General features: G+C 33.1%; 1 protein-coding gene and 1 long non-coding RNA gene across 4 annotated transcripts in view; both read right to left on the bottom strand.

Moving 5' to 3' along the window:
* Positions 1-20,381, bottom strand: part of Egfr (epidermal growth factor receptor) — a 108,822-nt gene that overhangs the window by 58,644 nt on the left and 29,797 nt on the right. Inside the window, exon 1 of one of the 3 annotated variants that reach the window (XM_015329894.2) lies at positions 2,166-2,717. The exons of 1 other annotated variant lie outside the window; for it this stretch is intronic. Coding sequence is in view for 1 of the 2 variants with exons in the window: in XM_089178050.1 (XP_089034176.1) it covers positions 2,166-2,346 (181 nt within the window). In the remaining variant the exon portion in view is untranslated. Of the gene's footprint in view, positions 1-2,165; positions 2,718-20,381 lie in introns of those variants that run through there. One more of the 3 variants, XM_089178050.1, reaches the window with a different exon arrangement.
* The window catches only part of LOC149030632 (uncharacterized), a 39,004-nt gene continuing 24,095 nt past the window's right edge, over positions 5,473-20,381 (bottom strand). The window contains exons 2-3 of the long non-coding RNA XR_016178443.1: positions 5,810-5,930; positions 5,473-5,736 (exon numbers count right to left, since the gene is read on the bottom strand). This is a non-coding gene — a long non-coding RNA (uncharacterized LOC149030632). The remainder of the gene's footprint in view (positions 5,737-5,809; positions 5,931-20,381) is intronic.

Below are 20,381 nucleotides of genomic sequence, written 5' to 3'. Positions count from 1 at the left end.
AAAAAAAAAACAAAAAAATAATAATAATATTAAAGGAGTGTTAGAAAATGAGGCATGAACATTTGAAAGGACGATACGTAAAGTCACCGTGAAAATATATCGTTGGATCATTTTGATCTTTCACCGAAGGCACCAACCAAGAAGTTAAATCGAAAGGAATGTGCGTTATCCCTTGTGGATAATAATATCAACTATACATAGTCGTATGTTCAAAGCGATAGCATTATCGATTGAAATTCGTTCCAAGAGTACCGTGTTAAAATACATGTATGTATGTATATAAAACGAGAAGTCACGTGTGTTCTCTTTATTTTCAAACAAATGCAATTACATACTTTTCCTCTATATTTTGTACTCGGTAGGAGATTTATAAGTCACGCGGAACTATTTTCATAGTTCGAGAAGAAGAACGATGCTTTTGGGCGATAATTAATACGTGACGTAATTCGATAAACAAAGAAAATAGAAATAAAATCGATCGGTATGGCAAGTTGTATTTTAGTCGAACGACAGGGATCAGGGAGCGTAGGCGTTTACGGACGTTGTTAACAGCAAGGACGAGAAGGATCTTTGCTTTTTGTTTGAAGAATCCCGAGGGTTCTCTATGTAATACATAGGTGCACACATAGGTGCACACATAGGCGCGTAGATGTCAAGAACTTGGTGTGAAGACTTTTTAGCAAGCCATGGCTAATCTTCGCGCCTTGTAGTCAAGTTCGACAGTTGGCAGCATTGTTAGTTCGCAACAACGATAATTACCAAGCCTGCTAACGGGTTCGTATGTATTGCTGGTTGTCTACTGGTCGAAGCACATTATCGTTTCACCACGGATTTTAGCTTCTCTCTTTCTCTCTTTTATTTTATTTTTTTTTTTCAATCCTTTCATCTCTTTTTTTTCCTTTTTATTTTTTTTTCTTCTCAACTAAGCTTCGTTTCGACTTCTTTATTTTTTCTCCTTTCTTCTTCTCGCTCTTTCCTTTTCTTTTTTTTTTTTTGCTCCTCTTTATCTTTTCTCGTGCACCACTTCCAATACAACACTCACTCACTCACTAAGTTTGCATGTCGATTCTCACCTCTGCCAACAACGGAAATTACCTTCTTCTTCTCCTCCTTCTTCTTCTTTTTCGAAAGCGAACAAACTACCGAGTGACCATGTACTCCGTTTACTTTCTCGTACTTTGTAAATTCATTTTTATTTGTTTATTTGTCTCTTGTTAGTTTTTTAATATCTTCAACTTATGTTCAAAATGAATGGATACACCTACTTGTGAACAAAAGTATTGCAAAAAAAAAATGATACATTTCCTTATGGTAAATTGGAGAATATGTTACATGTTAGCCGTATAGTTTAAACAAAATAATACTTTAGAAAAAAATATTACGATCAGTTTCGATCTAGAAGATAACATTTCGTTCGTAAATATGTGAAATTCTCTTAAAAGGACTGTTAGAAATCGAGTCTTCGTAGAGTCTTTGGAGTATAGAATATTCAAAAAGGAAAAGGTAAAGAGAAAGAGTAGACAACAACCGTATATTGAAACCATTGCACACGACTAGTAGAAGTGTCGTTTGAAACGAGGTCGATTGAAATTGTAAGATAAATTAACTGCTATTGAGAAGAACAGGACTGTGAAATTGGATGGCCTCGCAAATAATTAAACAAACACACGTTAATAATAATAATAAATCAATTGCGGACACATTCTATGAAAAGGAAAAATAAACCGCCTAACTTATGCAGGAAAGATTGTACCGTTATAAACAGACTAAAAATAGGACACACTAAATACACCCATAGCTCATTTATTTGATGGAATGTCTAAACAAAACTGCGAAACATGTATAGAAACCATAAGCGTTAAACACCTTTTAGTAGACTGCCCCAATTACATAAACGCACGAATAAAATATCGAATTCCTTGCGATTTAAAGATGGCCCTCATCCTCACCGAACACCATAAAAATGTTATTAATTTCTTTAAAGCAATCAAGATGTATGAACATATATAATTAATGTAAAATATACTGTAACTAATGTATCATGTCGCTAATAACCTAGTTGTTGATGCGACAATAAACTCATATTAAAAAAAAAAAATAAATAAATAAATCAAAGCTTTTCGATTAATGAATAAAATAAAGAAAAAAATATATATTTTACTCACCAAAATTGTTCAGCATCATTTTTCTATCTTCTTGAAAGACTCGTTCGTTCTTCACGTCCTTTTTCATCCCCCTTTTTTTTGTTGTTGCAAGTACGATGTTGAAGAAGAAGAAGAAGAAGGATTCATGCTTCATGTGCCTGGAAGCGTTGTTGTTCAACGTGATAGTCTTTCTGCTTTGCATAGATTACAAGTAAAACGTTTGAAATCGTCCCTGGGATAACCGATATTAGATTTGCGAATGATGATCGCGGTAGAACAAAAAAAAAATCGGGACTCTTAAGGTATAATTTGTTATTCAGCGGCTCAAGATAAAAGGAGGATAAATCTCGAACAAAATAGGTAAGATAGAGAGAATTATTATATGAAACGTGTACGACAGGCGCCGCTAGGATGGGTCAGATGAATATGATCGTCGTCATTAAATCGTTGAGTTAACTTTTACTGATCTTGGATGGATCATATATATATATTTTCTAGTAAGGCGTTGAATAAAGTAAGGATGATATCATCGCGTCTGAAATATCTATAATTTCTAATATTAGAGTCCCGATCTTGTAGATCTTGTCCCTCTTGTTTTTTCTTCTTTTTTAATTTTTTATAATTAATGCATAACATTGATCAAAGTTTAAGACGATTCGACGTAAAATCTGAAATCAAATTAGATTATAATACGTACACAAAAATTCGTCGCTTCTCAATTATTTTGTTACCTTCATAAACATTGAGTTTGTCATTGTAAATATTTAACATTTGAAAAAACATTTGAAAAATGTTCACAGGTAGATACGTAGATTTGAAAAATCTTTGGTATTTCGATTGACCTGCTTGAAACGTTTGTAAAATAGCATAACAGATCAAAACGAAAACCTTGAAAGTTTATCTTGTCTCATTTTTCTCGTTCCTCTTCTCTCTCATTTTTTATTAAAAGGAAGACTCCAGGGTTTGCTGCGGTATCTGTTGCTTTGGTCCAGGATAATTATTTATGTCAGATAGGATCTTGACTGGGGTTCCACGTCGGGAAACAAAAGAATTCGGCGATGGGAAGGATAGGAGGAACTAAAAGGGAAGAGGATACTGGAAGGTTGCTGGAGGATCACTGAGAGTGTTCTATTCTTCTTTCTAAGATCTAAGGTAAGAAAGATTCGAGAGAAGAGGAGAACTGGTAAAAGAACCTTTATAGAAAAAAAGAAAGAAGGGCCAACTCGAAAAACCAACGATCATTGAAAATATAAAGTATGTACAAGATATAATATATATATATATATATATATAATACTTTATTCATTTCAATAGGTATATGATAAATGACAAACTCTACTAAAGATTGAAAACGTAATTATCGTGCTTCCCACTGTTATTAAATTAATGACCTATTTGCATGCGACGTTATTAAATATAATTCAATTTTTTGTTTGTCCGAGAACAGCGGATACATAGAAAAACATAAATGATTATTTTCATGAGATGTAAATCTCACTTGTGTGTGTGGTGGTGAGTATTGGAATAATTCATTAATAAATAATTAATATACTTACGAACTTGTGCTATAAATAAATTTCTTACGAAAGTTCGATAATTGAGTCAACTATCTATTCTATATACATTAACTATGGTATAATAACACCATAATATATTTTATTATGTAGAAATACGATAATTTACTTCGTTGATATTTTGCAAATGATAAAAAGAAATAGATAAGTTATTTATATAACGCACAAAATTATTCTTAAATTATTTCAATCTTATCTCGTATTGTAATAATTCGTAGTAATCTTTTTACTATGAAAAAATTGTGATAAGAATTTTTATAATTAGATCATAATGCTAAAAAACGATGAATATATTGAATATATTTTGAACGTGATATTTAGGAAAGATCGTAAGACAAGAAAAAAACAAAATGATTTAAACACACGCGATCTCGAATACCTACATATATATATATTATATGTAATCTTTGATACTACTGGAAAATCTAGTCTTACCAGTTACGATACTTGGCGCCAGTTAACCCATAGACACCGTTAATCTCGACAGGACTACTTTGATATATAATTGTAATGCATGTACCATCATTTACATATATAATATATATATATACTTATGTAACGTATTAATAGATTTTTAAATCAGCGAAGCAAGCAGAAATTTGAAGAAAAGTTCGTTTATGCAACTAGAAAGTGAGGAGATTACATCGATAGGAGGAGGAGAATGATGAAGTAAAAATCTCAAAAAATACGAATGAGAAAACGATATTTACTGTATAAGGCGTGAGAGAGAAGTTTCGAGCTTCGATTCTTTCGATTTTAGGATAAAAGAAAGCGGTATTCGGGAAGGGTAACGAAAAGAGGAAGGTCCTGCCGTTCACAGCATGTGGCGTTGTACCCTTCGCTTGTAAAACAACTTGTAAAACGCGACTCTGAGACGAGTCTTGTCAGCTCTGCTTTCGTAGCTGGCGCTTATCTCGACGGCAAATCTATTGGCTTGTTGTGTTTCAAAAAAAATACTTGACTCAAAGAATAAAGGATATATCTACTCTTCTATCTTTTTTTATATTTTTTTTTATTAAAAAAAAACGATTTTATATCAGTTAAAAAAGAAAATGATTCGCTGATGCAACTATACATAATATACTACGTAAGTATACGTAAATTTATACGTATAAATAAAGAAGTTACAGTAATAATAAATAAATAAAAATTCTTTTCTTTTTTTCTATTCATTTACCGTTATCTTAAAATGAACCTTTCAGCCGCTAAAGAATTTTATGTTCATTTTTTCCTACCACAAAAAATCACGAATAACATTTATGACTTTGTACAGATTTATTATAATAAACAAAATAATTAGTGAAACAACGTCTCTCTATATTCGAACAATAATAAAATTGATTATTAAGTTTTTCGTCGATAGAGAATACTGTAAAAGTTCAATTGACGCGTTAATAGCATGGCGTTTGTTAAAATTAATAGAATTAAAACGTGATTTTAACATCGCCCGTGGCTGATAGTTCAAAAAGAGAATTCATTTATTCTTATACATTCGCACCTTCTTTTATCATTCGGCATAGAAATAAAAATTTCCATTCGTTTTAATATTTACAAAAATATTTGATTAATTTTGTTTTTATAATTAAAAGATAATTTATTTGTGTTTCGTTTAACAATAATGTTGATTCACAATTCTTTTTTTTGTTTTGTTTTTTTTTAACTACTTATGTTAGTTTAAAAAAATTAAATTCTCTTTGTATCCAGAGAGAAACAGTTAACGAGCTAGAAATACGACTTAGGAAGAGGAAAGTAGAGAAATAGGATATCTTCGTACGCTTATCGGATGGAAAAGTAAGATAAGAGGCTCCAGTTCGAAGAAAGTACGTCGAGTAAATTACGCGGGTGACGTGAGTATCCTTCTGTTGATCTATCAATCTCTCCAAAGCAAGTTTGTTCTATGAAATCAAAGGAAAGAGGAAAAAGGAAAGGAAAGGAAAGGAAAGAAAAATAACCTGGTGGTGGTTGTTCCTTGGATAGATGCTTTACAACTTTACAACGTGAACATTTATGCTGCGGCCCTGTAGTCACAAACAGAGAAACAGGCCCACCATTACTACTACTATATTAAATGTCAGTATTATTTTTTTTTACCCGACAACTTTTGACTGTGCTAACAAATGCTTTGATGATTATCTGTCAAGTCTGTTGGATTATCCTTTTTTGAGGTCAGAGCAGGGCCAATCGAGGTAGACCAACCGAGTGAAGAACTTACCTGCACAAAAATAGAAAAAACAATTAGTTGGAAGAAATAATAAAAATAAATCAGTTTGATAAATAAAAATATATTATAAAATGATGTTATAAAAAGAAAATCTTTGTAAATAAGTAAGTATAGTTTTATGTTAGTACAATTTTAGAATATGCAATAGTAAGAAAATCAAATTACATTGATATTTGCAAACATAACATATAATAGTAATTTGTTCATCGCATGATTGGAATATTAGATGCATAGAATTTTGCTAGGGTACGTAGTACTTTGGTAGAAAATGGGAGAAAGATTTTTCTATAAAAAATAGTTTTGAGAAGGTAAATCCGGTATGGCGTGAAGGACGTTAACGGTAATCGAGCTCCTTAAAGACCTCCGGCAGCGGTCATTTTATCGGCTCCTCGAGAATAAAATATTCCGACAGGCTCATTTCGGTCAGTGCCTCGTTCCGCGTCCTTGCTATCTCTTCTCGCTAATGGATCCTTTGGTGGTTCTTCGATGCGAACAACTCTTTTTTTTTTTTTTTTTTTTTCTTTTTTTTTGTATGTATAAAACCATTGGAACCTCATCTATCCAAACAGACGCTAAAGTTAAGACAAAAATTCGTACTATGACGCGCGAATACGAAGGTCCAACAAATTGCGAATGTATTGGGCAGAGCAAAAAGAAAAACTTCTTACAGGGATCCCCATCCTTTCCCTTTCCCCCCTGCTGGGAGAAACGAAGAAAAAGATTAAGAAGGGAGAGAAAACTACGTTTGAATTGCTAATCATCGAAAATGATACAACTCATATAAAGAATTATAATCGGTCCATCATTAGTTTCTTTTTTTTTTCTTTAGTGCAACTTGAAAGTACACGTGAAAATCTTATTCGTCTAACAAACAATGGATGCCGACTACAACCACGCTTTGCTACCATGTTAAATTTAATTACAATTGCTTGTGGATCGGGTTGGTTGTATGATAACAAACTTGAAGGTGTATATAAGTATTATTATTTATTATAACCAATTAATTTCAAAACTTACATAATGGTCATCAAGATCAAGCGAAAATTGGGTGGTGTAAATTGGGTAGATTTTGTAATGACAAATTTGAGTGCAAGTGTGAAGTGTAAGTTATCTATTATTTTGCTTATTAACATGTTTAACGTTCAATACGTATGAGTATATTAAGCTATTATATGTCCCTGTCTCATTGTTTTCTTTCTTAACACTATGCATCATTTACATTTTGATGCGATCATTTTAATAATTCACATGTGAGATACGAGTTCATTGCTGAACGATCGTTTACAAGTATAATATATTATATCATTTTTAACACTCCATTAATTTGTATGCTTTAATTATTACAAAATTGTTCAATTATTTTTTCAGAAAGACTATCTTAAGAGCTATCCTGAATGATATTTTTTAACGACTACGAATTAAAGGATTTATTATTAATGAAATTTGTATTAACATTTGTACATACAATATAATAAAACAGTTGTTACGATATAAAGTATTGTTAAATTAAATTGACGAAAATTTGTATTACGAAAAATATATGTAAAAATAATTACATATACCTATATATATAAATAAAATTGATTAGTACTCGAAGAAGAATGTTCCTTACTATTTTGGAGAATATATTTCGCTTTGATATCAAGAAGGACCGGTTGACGACCATTAATCGTTAAGAAAGTACCACCACTGTGCCGAGTGGTGCACCTATCTCTTGTCTTTCTCATAAAGAGTATCGAAGCTTTTTCCTTTTCCACAACTCCTCTTCTCTTCTCTCTCTCTCTCTTTCTTTCTTTTTTTTCAGCTTCTCGTAAAGTGCACTCAGCTTGGAGTTATAATTGCCTACTCGGCGAGCTCGACATTCCACGTGCGTTAAAGTTATCGCGGTTGGATGATCGTCGCATTCACCATAATGCTTCTCTTCTTTTTCACGTTCTTTTTCTTCTTCTTCTTCTTCTTCTTCTTCTTTTTCTTCTCCGATAGCACAGAGAACCACACCAGTTATACGTATATACCTCCAACTAAACCATTTTGGTTCTCACAACGAAAATAAGTAGACATATAGAAGATTATCTTTTAAGATCTATGTCTTCTACCATCAAGTATTATCTCTCTACCTTTTTATACAGCCCTTAAGGAAATGCTTTAAGACTAACTAACCTATCGAATCATCTTTAGCGTTATTATCAATATACCTTGTAAAACCATTTTTGGATACCTTTAACTTGTAGGATAAAGTAATGGAAAATATTTTGTTCACTTTGATTTTTGTTTGCATACGTTTTTCAATACTATTAGGTGGTTCGAAAAGTCGAAAGTTTCGTTTTTCTTTTGTAAAAATGAAGACAATTTTCATTTCAAGGTTAAACCAGTAGTCTTTTCCAATGGGAATAAAAAGTTGAATTTGATAAATTTAACCTCTCGATCGATCTCATGTGTTACTATTTGTCGGTTTGCATCAACTATTGCCATTATTGCGTCCGTCAGCAAAAAATGAAACAACTTTCCGAACAACCTAATATTTTGTATAGTAAGAAAGTTGGCATGGTCACGTCGGCTTGCCTCTAATTAGAATAATTAACAAAGCCGTTCTTGAATCTCTTATTCTTTTCATTCGTCAACGGTTAACACAAGAGGTGGTGTTCGTTCATTCGTTCATATCGACAAACTCGTCTGGAACGAAAATGACTTTGAAAGAGAATAAATAACGGGGTGATGAAGAGGGTGAGAGGAAAGGTAAGGAAGAAATCTTGAAGGATACGATAAAAAGAGAAATAGTAGAAGAAGAAGAAGAAGAAGAAGAAAGGGAATCGGTGTCGAGCGACGAATGGTACCGCATTCTGCCGTCATGTTGCATGCAAATACGACGTCCTGAGAACGCTTCGTTCCGGGTGGCACGCACAACCGTATTCTTGTCTCCCTTTCTAGCTTCCTCCCACCCTTTTCTCTTTCTCTTTAGTTTCTTTCTTTCTTTCTTTCTTTTCTTTTCTTTTCTTCCTTTTTTTTTCTTTTTTTTACTTCTCTCTCCCACCGTTTAGTCGTGAGGGTAATTAATTTCGAATGCTAACCGCTTCTTCCTCTTTTTCTTTCTTTTCTTCTTTCGCGGAAGAACTCGTCGAAGACCGTCGCAAGCAAGCAAGCAAGTAAGCAAGTAAGCAAGCAAGCAAGCAAGCAAGCGAACGGTGTCACCGTCCCTTTTTCAAGAACTTCATTCATTCAATACGTTCGACACTTTTTTCTTTTCTTTTCTGTTCTGTTCTTTTCTTTTTTCCATACTCCCGCGACGAACGGATAATTCGTTTCGCGACTCGTTCGCAAAACCACTAAGTACGAGGTGTTGCTAAATAAATGACTTCTATTTTGTTTCCAATTTTCTTACAATTATTTATATATTTATTTCTAATGTAAATTATTAGTTCTTTTTAATGATTAGATATCATTATTTAATTCATCGTGTTTTCAGAATTATTTTATTGGTTGTTTAAATAAAATGGTACTTACGTATTATTTACGTATTACATTAGCGGAATTTTGCTGCGGTGGCGTTAATACGTAACTACCAATAAAATTTATAATTAGAATAATTTGAAATAATCTTATCTTTCCAATAGATAAAAAATAATATAATAATTGTTCATTATCAATCATATTTGCTTGTATTATTAACTCGATTATTATATAGCCAAGTATAATTAACGATCTCGATCCTTTCACGAAATATATCTTTCTCGATCGCGATAGCAAAGAGTTCATTGGTTAACATTCAAGGCAAGTATAAAATATCGTATGACTCAGCAACCATTGTCCAGAAAAGCAAGGATCATGTTCATTATTTCCCAGGTCCGTCTTATTTTTCGTTTTTTTTTTTTTTTTTCAAAATACAACTTAAAACGTACGATTATTTTCTTGTTTTTTTTTTTCTTTTTTTTTTTTTTTATATCGAATCTTGACAGATGTCAAGAAAATCGATGTACGTTCTCGATACTACCGTTAAAACAAGCGATATAAATCTGATCTACATCGATTGAGAAAGATGGAAGAGAGATAAGATCGATGTTACGAACGCGAGAGATGATGCGATCGAAATATTTAATGAGAGTAACCTGTGTTTTTCTTCATTAAAATTCCATTGGGTTGACTCTTTTTTTTTACCAATAATCAAGCATTGTTACTTGCATTCCAACGATCAATGTGGTTTTAAATTGTGGAAATGCTGTAATTTACATTACACATACGAACTGTAAATATATTTTTAAACTTATATTCTTCGTGGATTTCTTAAAGATTCATTTCTTTCATCGTAGTTACAACTCTTTGTAAAAAACACTAATTTTTACAGTAGAACATGTGTATATGTTAAACACTAAACTAATACACTTCGTATTAGGATCTCTGACAGCGGCGTGGCGTAGCAATTCGACCTATCTACTCTAATTTTGAATTTAGCCACCAGATAGCGTATTCAAGTGCTACAGATCCCAATATACCTATTTTTACCTTTAAAAAAAAAAAAAACACGTATCTTAATATAAGAATAGGATTTTAGTGTCAATTGAATTGCGAGTGATCGATTTAATGTTGGTTACGTCAAATAGATCGAAATATGTACTCTCCCTCCTGTGATCTCAAGTAGCATGATTTACCTTTGACATTTTCTTTTTCGAACGTTTTGAACGTATAACCCACACGTTACTTTTCATATACTTTGAGACCAATCGAAAAAGGAGAACATAAATAAAGAGTTAAGCTATATATGTATGTATGTATGTATGTATGTACGGATATAATACAGTATTATCAAGGCTTACGTGACCCAGTAGCGATATATCGATAGTCGGAAAGCGTACGGTGTATTACCTCGTCGTTACAACGCGTCATTTGTTTCTTCTATCGTTGATTTGCGTCTGACGTAAGACCGAACACAACGAAACGATATGTGTGACTCACGTTTGCTTGCTAATATTAACGAATAGAATGACTTGTTATATTTTCTTTCGACTCAAATATTTTATAATTCTTCTATAAGTATGTTTAATTAATTATTTCAAATAGTAATATGATTTGATAAAGAATCGTCAACTATATACTTCCTTTTTCATTAGGGTGAAGCAAAAGTTCGTGCATTAATTGTGTTTTAAACTGCATAATGTATTTTGTTAAATGTTTCATAAAAATATCTTCAATATATTCGAAATATTTTCAAGATTGAAGAATTCCGAAAGCAGGGGTTGTTTGCTTTGTCTTTCTTTGGGGTATCGGTCTAGTTGAAAATTCCAAAAAACTGGTTGATAGATTGAAAAGCGATAAAGACAAGTTTCAAATCATTTTAAGTACGACGAGAGAGCTTTCGTCGTAGCATCGTGACGTTGTTACGTTCGAAAGCTGTTTGGTCTTTCTCTCTCTCACTCTCTATCTCTATCTCTCTTATGTTAGGATCGTATAGTGTGCGCTCGTGCGCGCACGAGAGCACTGTAATCCTATACGTCTCTTGAGAAACTGGTTTCCGCACGACGTGTTGCGGGTAGCGCGCAAAACAAATTAATAACAAGAACATCATAACTGCTGCGCCAAGGCTGTCCAAGAATGGTTGGTTGGTCAGAGATGTTTCGAGCTTATACCATGAGCCTTACTAAGGGTCCTTACCGACTTAACTCTTTTTCTCTTCTTTTCTCTATCTTGTATACTCAAAATTCCATTTCCAAAAAAATAAGATATACCATGGTATGTGAAGTGATGAAAATTAGAATCAATTGGATTAGTGAAAGAAAGATAAAATGAAAAAACGTGACTATGAATTAAAAGTGTATTGAATAAATCAACAAGTTGATAGAACACCACACAGATATTTTGTTTGCTTTTTAAATCTGGTTTGAAGAAAAAATAGGAAAAGAAAATAAGATTATCGGTGTCACTTTGAACGTTTATCTGTTCGAGAGAGAGAGAGAAAGAGAGAGATAATACGTATACGAGGAAATGCTTCTAATAGAATATACATTTTCTACCTGGATTGTGATTGTAACGTAGATGAAAAAGAAGATGAAAGGTGTACGAGTAGAGTAGAGTGGAGAAGAGAAGAGAAAGACGAAAGGAAAGAAATGTTCCGTCAGCGTTGTCAGTCGTCACTACCGTTATCTGTCCGAGCTACCTGTTACATGTTATCTTTTTCTCTTCTCCTCTTTCTTCCTCTTCCTATCATTTTCAAGAAATAAGAAAGGAGAACTGTTTGTACATTGGGAGAGGAGGAAAGGAAGTCGGAGAGTAAACGCATAGACGAGAAGAAATAAGATTGCAACTGGGATTCACCGCGAACCGCATCGCGATTGGAATGTTAACGAATCCTTCTTTGGTTTCTCTAGTGTGCGAGAAATCAACAATCCTTATCATTACGATGCTCACTTCAATTTCTTCAAAAAAGTATTCTTATTCTAAGAAGTTAGTTTGATAATCGCACGAATATTACAACATCGAATAAAGAGAGAGAGAGAGAGAGAGAGAAAGGAAAGTGAGGAAAAAGAGAGAACCGGGCGAGGAGAGCACGTTTGTTCGGCAAAAACCTTAAAAGGTCTAAAGACTACAAATTCAGGCTGTGATACACGATGGAGGGCCGGTCTTTAGCCATTATTTATGAATTTGGTGCACCGAAAAAGGAGGCCCATTGGGCCCCGAGGAGTACACGGGAGAGAGAGAGAGAGAGAAAGGAGGAGCTCTACGGATTTCAAATCGATCCGCAAACCGGATAAAATATTTTATGGAGAACGCGCTTTAATGGCCCCTTACCTTAGCGACGGCCCTTCCCTTCACATCGCTAAGGTCCACGTCCGCATTGATTTGTGGTCACGCTCGGGACGAAGAAGGTCCTTATCGATTGCCCGCATGTCCTTCTCGGATCCTTCGCGATTCCACTCTTCGCGAGATCGTACACAGATCCAACGATTTTACAATTTCCTCTCTGAAGCTTTGAAGTTTCAACAAAATGGATTAAACTATTGATCTTATATTCGTTCCTTCGTCATCGAAGTTTATTCGTTAATTGATTTTGTTTACGTCATCTGACTATATTTAGTAATATAAAATAATATTGTGAATAGCAAAGTATACGGATTACTTTTCTACTCGATTAAAAATAATTAATTTTAATTTGTCACGTCGATTGTGACATTTTATTTAACATCAGTGGGCGTTATATCCGCGTAAACACCTTGACTAGATTATTCTAACGGATTCCCTCTCACTCGTGTCAATCATTTTTATAAAATGTCGTATATCACGTAACTTTCCAATTCGTTTCTCCATTTCATCGATGATTTATTTCGAGGTTATCTAGTTCGATCGGACTAACCGACTAATGACATTTCTTCTCATCTTTTTCTGCTGCTCCTCCTCCTGCTGCTGCTGCTGCTGCTGCTGCTGCTGCTGCTCTTATGTTAGTAGACTTTCGATGAATCGAAGCAGAGAGATTAATCGTTTAATCGAGTTCTTTGAAAATTCGATCAAATTTTTAAGTATTGTCGTGTTATGCGATATTACTCAAAGATAATAATCGTTGAACGTGCAATGATTTTTATTTAGAGAACAAGAATTACAAACTATCATTGAGATCAATGTCTAGAATCAAATTTTACTCGAGTGAAATCTCGAATGCAAAGGTTGAATTCGCAAATGACTGGATTCTCTCTTTTCCAAAGAAAATTCGAAATCAAATGTGAAAGATAATATCAAAATCAGAATGAATTTGGCGTCTAGCTCGTTAGTCCGGAATACGTGGTTGGTTCTCGAACGTGGTCAGCAAGGAAGAAATGTACTTCTTCCTTGGATTGGGAGCAAACGGGTTCGATGGACTTTCGTCGACCGATTCTAATGGAGATTTATTATTTCTCGGGCATCTCGTACATTTCACGTACGTTTCTAGATGAACTTCACTACAGAGTTAAAAGCACACCATAACGTCCTTCGATTATCACGATAGGTGAAAGTCGGAGAATCTAGAAAGTATCTTTCCATCAAAATGGGAGAGTCATTTACTTCTTTTAATCTTCATGGAAATTAGAAGATTTGTTTTGTTCTTTTCTACAATTATTTTCTAAAGAAGTATAATTACTTTTCAGAGAGTACAAATTTAATACTGAAATTAAATGATAGTACGAAACAAAACGAATACATCACACACATAATATTCTATTATACAATTATATTATAATAGCAGTAATATTAGATAAGAAAAGAAACAGAGTTGTAGTTGTGAATAACAGTTGGAAAGATTGAAATGCAGTTAAACCTTTTTGTTCGAGTTAGATGCGAGAGTAAATGCGAGGTGTCTGCCAAATATTAGCACAGCCGGTGCAGCTGTCGAGCAATACTACGTTTCTGTTTTTAGATTTGCTAAAAATCTCGTGCATCAAATGAAACAAACATAAATAAGTAATATAGTTTCGATTCTTTTTTTGTTTTCTTTCGTAAGATTAAAAGATAGTACGATATCGAAGGAGATTAGATAAATTTCGTCGTGATATTTTAGAAACACACGTAGAATTTATCTAACGTAATAATAATGATGATATCCGTAAATGAAAAGTAGAGCAACCTGTCCATCCATGCTTTTAACACCTAAACATTAAATGAGAAATAAAATCAATCTCGTCGTAAATGGTTTCGAAAGAGATTAGTTCCGTTATAAGAAACTCATTGCAAAGAGAAATTGATTAAAATGAAGCAACTAGTGAGACTACCTGCGGAGATCGTCTGAATGTACAAATGAGCTTTTTATCGACTTACGGATAAACCCACGCGTGTGTTTTTTTCTTTTACAACGAAACGACGATAATTTTGGAGGATATTCAAAGATCCGGAGATGAGAGAAACGAGTACATTTTCTGTTTGATTTTTTAAGTAGGCGTCTGGTTAACAGATACAATAAAAATACGACGATATATCCGTTAATTATATCGTTATTTGTATAAATAATTTAAAAAATGATTAAAGGGAATCCTAAGGAGGAACTCGTCTGCAAATGGATAGACGTCGAACTTGAAAGCGTTTCGCAATAATAAAATAAAATGTAAGTTAGTTAACTAAGGAAATTTAAACGATGGTTATAATCGAAGTTGTTTCTCAAGTTGATTTGAGGTGATCCAAAGCGAGTCACGTTTGGTCGTACCAATAAGGGCCATTCATCTGGACGCGACGTTTGAAACAAGAAACGATGAACGATAATGCAATTCTGTAGCCAAGCACTCACGTAGGTGCAACCAACTTCGATAATCGACTTGGTTTTGTCCTCACCTTTCAATTGTAATTATCTAGGATTTGTTTTATTATTTTGTTCGTTCACCAGTTAGTCAATTTTATCTTAACGAGTTTTCGTTAATTGCATCGCGTGCCATTGCAATTAGATCGGCACGATGATTGTTTCATTTTTTCAAGATTAATATTATCTAAATATTATTCATTCGCATTGGTAAAATGAAACACTATCTAATATGTTAATTCATTAATATAATAAACATAATGAAGATGAAGGACGCATAATTTGTTAGAGCCCATCCTCTATTCAAGGTTTTTTTTAATGACTGTAGTTTGAAATTTAAAGACCAACAAAGCGTTCGCCAGGGTGGTATAGAAATTGACTAAAAGGAAGGAAAGAAGGAAGGAAGGGAAAGGGTCGTGACATGTTACGATTCGGCTTTAGTGATTTGGACTACCGATAGGAACCTCGGCTCTTTGGCAACTCGCTAAATTTGGTAAGACGACTCGCTAATCGCGAGCAATACTTCTTGCATGTCGCTCTTCAGGTAGCCTAATTTGCGTTGTATACGTTATTCTCTTCTACCTTTGTCTCTTTCTCGTATAAGTCGATAGCCAACCCATTTTTGGACAGACGACAACGATTCGAGGTAGTAGAAGAGGACCACTTTTGCTGGATTAGCTGTGATATATGGAGCTGAAATTGAAATACGACCAGTTCTACTGTTTTTTTAGGATAATCATGACCATAAACACGTCTAAAAGTGGACGGACCTGATACTCAATGTCAAAGGTGTTGGAATAACAAAAATACTAAGCTTTGTTTTTTCAAGTAGGTTTTTACTTCTAAACGTATGATCTTTATGGACGATTTCGAGATATAAAAAACGATTAACTAACATTTTTTTATAAGAATGTATTATACTACTTGGCTTCCTTTTGAAGTTTCTTTCTTTTTTTCTTTTATTACGATTAACCTTTATGAACTAAAACATACATACGTATATTTATTGTTTTAATATTCCAACTTCTTAGAAATAGGAAAGAACAGGAAGTACTTGAAATGAATTTTTGAAAAAAAAAAAAAAACAAACAAAGCTCTAACTAAAGATGTTAGATGAATCACTCGCATAAACGTCCATCAGGATAACCTCGGAAGGATTACCAAGGAGAAATTGTTGCTTTGAGCGATCTCATGCGAGAAAGAATACGTGTACTCATTATAATCCCATCGAAGTATTACGAGGAGGAACCAACTGAGGATTCTTCTCTTCATTCTTTCTTTCGTTTTATATCCATATTGTAAAGAAAGTCATGGATTATTACGATGCATCTTAATTTTGAAGTTAATACACCATGCGGCCTCGACAAACGATCCTGACATTGATTGCGGACCAAGGAAATCTACAAAGTTGAGAGAAAGTTCCTCCTTTTTTTTTTTTAGAAACCTCTTTCGCGATATCCTATCTTTCTTTACATAACCACGCGGGAAATTACATTTCAAAATAAAAAAAAAATAAAATAAGATTGATGGGTCCCGATTCTGATAGTATCAAAAAAAAAAAAAAACATAAAAGAAACAACAAGATATTGTAGATTGTTAAATTAGTTTAACATAAATCTGACATTAAGATCATTTCGATAAGAACTTATTAGAATAATCATTTGTTTTTGAACTAACGCATACGAAGTTGTGGATAAGAGAAAATATTGAAATGATTTTTCATCTGTCATCGATGACGTTTGCAAACGTGTCATTAAATATATCTGAACAAAGACTATCATCATTGGTAATCGTTCAACGAGAGTTGATTATCGTTATCGCGATATTTTCTTTTTCCTCGTGACGAATCAAACGTCTTATTAAATGTAAGTTAAGTAAACTTACTTTTACTACTACTACTACTACTACGTTCTTCTTCTCGATACGATAAGGGCTCTAAATAAATAAGTATATATAAACTTATCCATGCTTTATGATACAACAGAGACTTGTTGGAAAACGTATGTTTGTGTTATGTACGAAGAAAAATGACCAGAGATATATAATAAACAATATAAATATTATAAAGGGTAGAGGGATAAGGAGTAACATTTCTGTATATGAAAAGTGTCCGTCAAAATGCATTCAATTACACAAATATGTACGTATGTTTTTACACTTTCAATGTAAACAAAAAAAAAGAACCCCTTAAAATGGTATTTAATGAGAACGATAAAATTATGTTTAATAATACATGTAAATAAGTATAATTATACACCTGTGAATAAGAGGGGGGGGAGGGACAAAGAATCACGTAGAAAGGTAGATAAGTAGAAATTGATAGGATAGGTGGTAATAAATAATTATATTAATTGGTAAAATGCGATTTTGTTTGAAGAGAACGCGCGTGTATACATTTGTATATAAATATACTTGTATGTGTATCGAGTCAAACTGGAAGGGAATTACTTTCGAAAAGTAGCCATTAGAGGCAATTAGGCATGCATCATAGGTTGGAGAACAGAATGCCTTACATGGACAGAACTTATCCACTGTCGTAATGGTACACGCGCTAGAAAGGGCGTTCCTTATCGATCTTTAACATATAATATCAAAATATTTATGAAAAAACGAAGAATAAATAAAAAGCGTTGGATCCAATCTTTTCTTCTAATTTTTGAGAATTCTTTTAGGTTCAATAATTTAATTAATCCAATAATACAATTATAGGATTATATAATTTCATTTCTATTCGTTCCTTCGACATCGAGCATTATGTTTTCTTTTTTGTTATGTATTTTTAAGCGAATTACTAAATTGTAAAAAGATTAAGAAAGCCAGTATAGAAATTTTTGAACAGATTTAAAAAGAAAGATGAAAAATGTTGGACTTTGTCTTAAAGGATTTACGTTGCCTAGTAACATCGTTATTACGAAGTCGCTGTAAATCTCTCTTCTAGTAACGGGTCTTCCTTCTTTCGTTCTTCTCTTCTTCTCCTCGTAGAATGCGGATTACTATGAAAGTTTCGCTCTCCGTCCGATAGGTGATGCTGGACGTGCTGTTGCTCGATCCTTAGAAAGGCCGTCGACCTCGACGTTAGTGGACGTACCTTCGGACGTACTTTATACACACACATATATGTATATATGCTCCTCTCTTTCTTTCTCTTTAAATACAAATGTAAAAGCTTATAGAAGAGGAGAAGAGAGGAGAGGAGAGAATTTTTGATCCAACACGTTCCCGCATTCGTTCTTAAGGTATTGCCATACACGCGAGTTCTTTCTCTCTATCTATCTCTGTCTTTCTTTTTAGTATAATCATTGATCTCTGAACATTCTCTGTTATTTCATCTTTTTCTCTTCTCGAAGTACTGTTATATCAGCGGTACGTTTATACACGAAAATCGATGATGTCATATATGTATTTTAATTAAAGCAGGATTATCTTATTTTTTTTGAATCCTATCTTCTTCTTCTTCTTCTATAATATTAATTAAAAAAAAAAAACATTGTTTAACTTAATATTAAAAGGAAGATAAACGTCAATATATTTTTGTAAAAAAATTTTGTTCAAAAACTTTTTCTTTAACTTAAAAAGAAAGAACTAGGTATCTATATACTTTGGAATGCGATGGACTGAACATCGTCATTAAATCTTTCCTCATTGCTGGCAGGTATTTATGTATGTATACCTATGTACTAGACGAGTCGAAGTTTCTTGGAACCAGTTGAAGTTCCTTCCTTCCATCTCGCGCATACTATGGTTCAATATTTGTCTTGAGCCGAGCAAACTCCAGGTAAGAACACACGGTTCTTCCATCGAGCCCAACGTGTATCGGCACTGCTTGAGAGGTCTTATGGTGAAAGGTTCGGATAATACGCATACCACTCGTGTCGAGGAAAAATGATAAATTAACAAGTCGAGTTATATCTTCTTTTTTTCTCTTTTCAAAATATTATAACAAAAGGATTGGTATTTTGCGTACGGTAGACATTTGCTTTTGGAAAGTTTTTAAATATTATTGTTATTTCGAAAAAATTGATGACGAATGTTTTTATTTCAAATTATTATTTAAAATAATGATTATAGAAAATATTAAAGTTTTAAAAACTTATATTTTATTTATTTGTAGAATATAGTAATTTTGGAAATTGTAATCTCATAACAATTTGTTATTCTTCAATATTATTTTTCCTCATTTTAACTAACGGAATGGTACGCCAACAGAAAAGTTACGAACTAGAACGTCGACTCTTGAGTCGGTATAGTAGAACTTCCACGTTCGACTTATTCATCAGTTACTACGAGTCGGTAAGAGTAAGTAAAGATCTCTCTTACCGACAACGATGGTAAAGTAGATTATGATCCGCTATTAAATTTTTTAAATTACATTAATTAAAAATCATTAATGGTTCATTATGAAAGTATTACAATTGGTGATTAATTGAATTTGGAAAGTATTTTCTATCTCGTTCAATTTCATTACCGTTTCTAAGCATTATTATTTATTACCGTTACTTTCTACTCTGCGTACTTTCCATTCTTTTTGTACGTAATTAAGAAAGTAAAAGAAAAGAGAAAATAATAAAAAAAGAAAAAGAAAAAAAGAACAAAAGGAATATTACCACTAAGAGTTAATTATATATTTTTCCTTTTTTTTTCTTTTTTCTTTTTTTGAAAATTAGTTTAATCTTACGTAAAGATCGCTTAAGAAATGAAAGAATGTATGTATAAACGAATTGAGATTATATTCGAAGTAGATTTAACCATTCGTTTTACGTATGTATGTATGTATGTATGTGCAAGCGAAGGTAGGGCGTTACGGATGAGAGCGTTCAAGTAGAAGGAAGCAAGACGGCAGTCTTATACACCACTGACTTTCAGAGTTCTTTCGGTCGTCATGCGAGGACATAAGAAAAATATGGCGACCTCATTGTCTTATACGCTCGTAATACTTTATTCCGTGTCATTCATGGATAAGATATCGATGCGTAGAAGAAGGGAATACCGAACCTTCGTAAATGTCAAATGTTCAAGTCATCCTTTTTTCAAATGACCTTATTCTAAGCTTAACAAAAAAGAAAAAAGAAAAACAAGAACAATATTCTTCTCGAAAAGGAAAAAGAAAGAGGTTGTTAATCATGTAGAAAAATAAGAAAAAAAAAACAAGTCAAAGAAAATCCGACATTTTCACATGATCTTGGAAAAGGATTGAATCT

Source organism: Polistes dominula, unplaced genomic scaffold, assembly GCF_049000335.1.
Source record: "Polistes dominula isolate Pdom_NZ unplaced genomic scaffold, Pdom_raw_medaka contig_77, whole genome shotgun sequence".
In the NCBI taxonomy this organism is placed as follows: Eukaryota; Metazoa; Arthropoda; class Insecta; order Hymenoptera; family Vespidae; genus Polistes; species Polistes dominula.
Note: the sequence above shows the minus strand (reverse complement) of the source record. Positions and strands in the feature narration are given on the sequence as shown.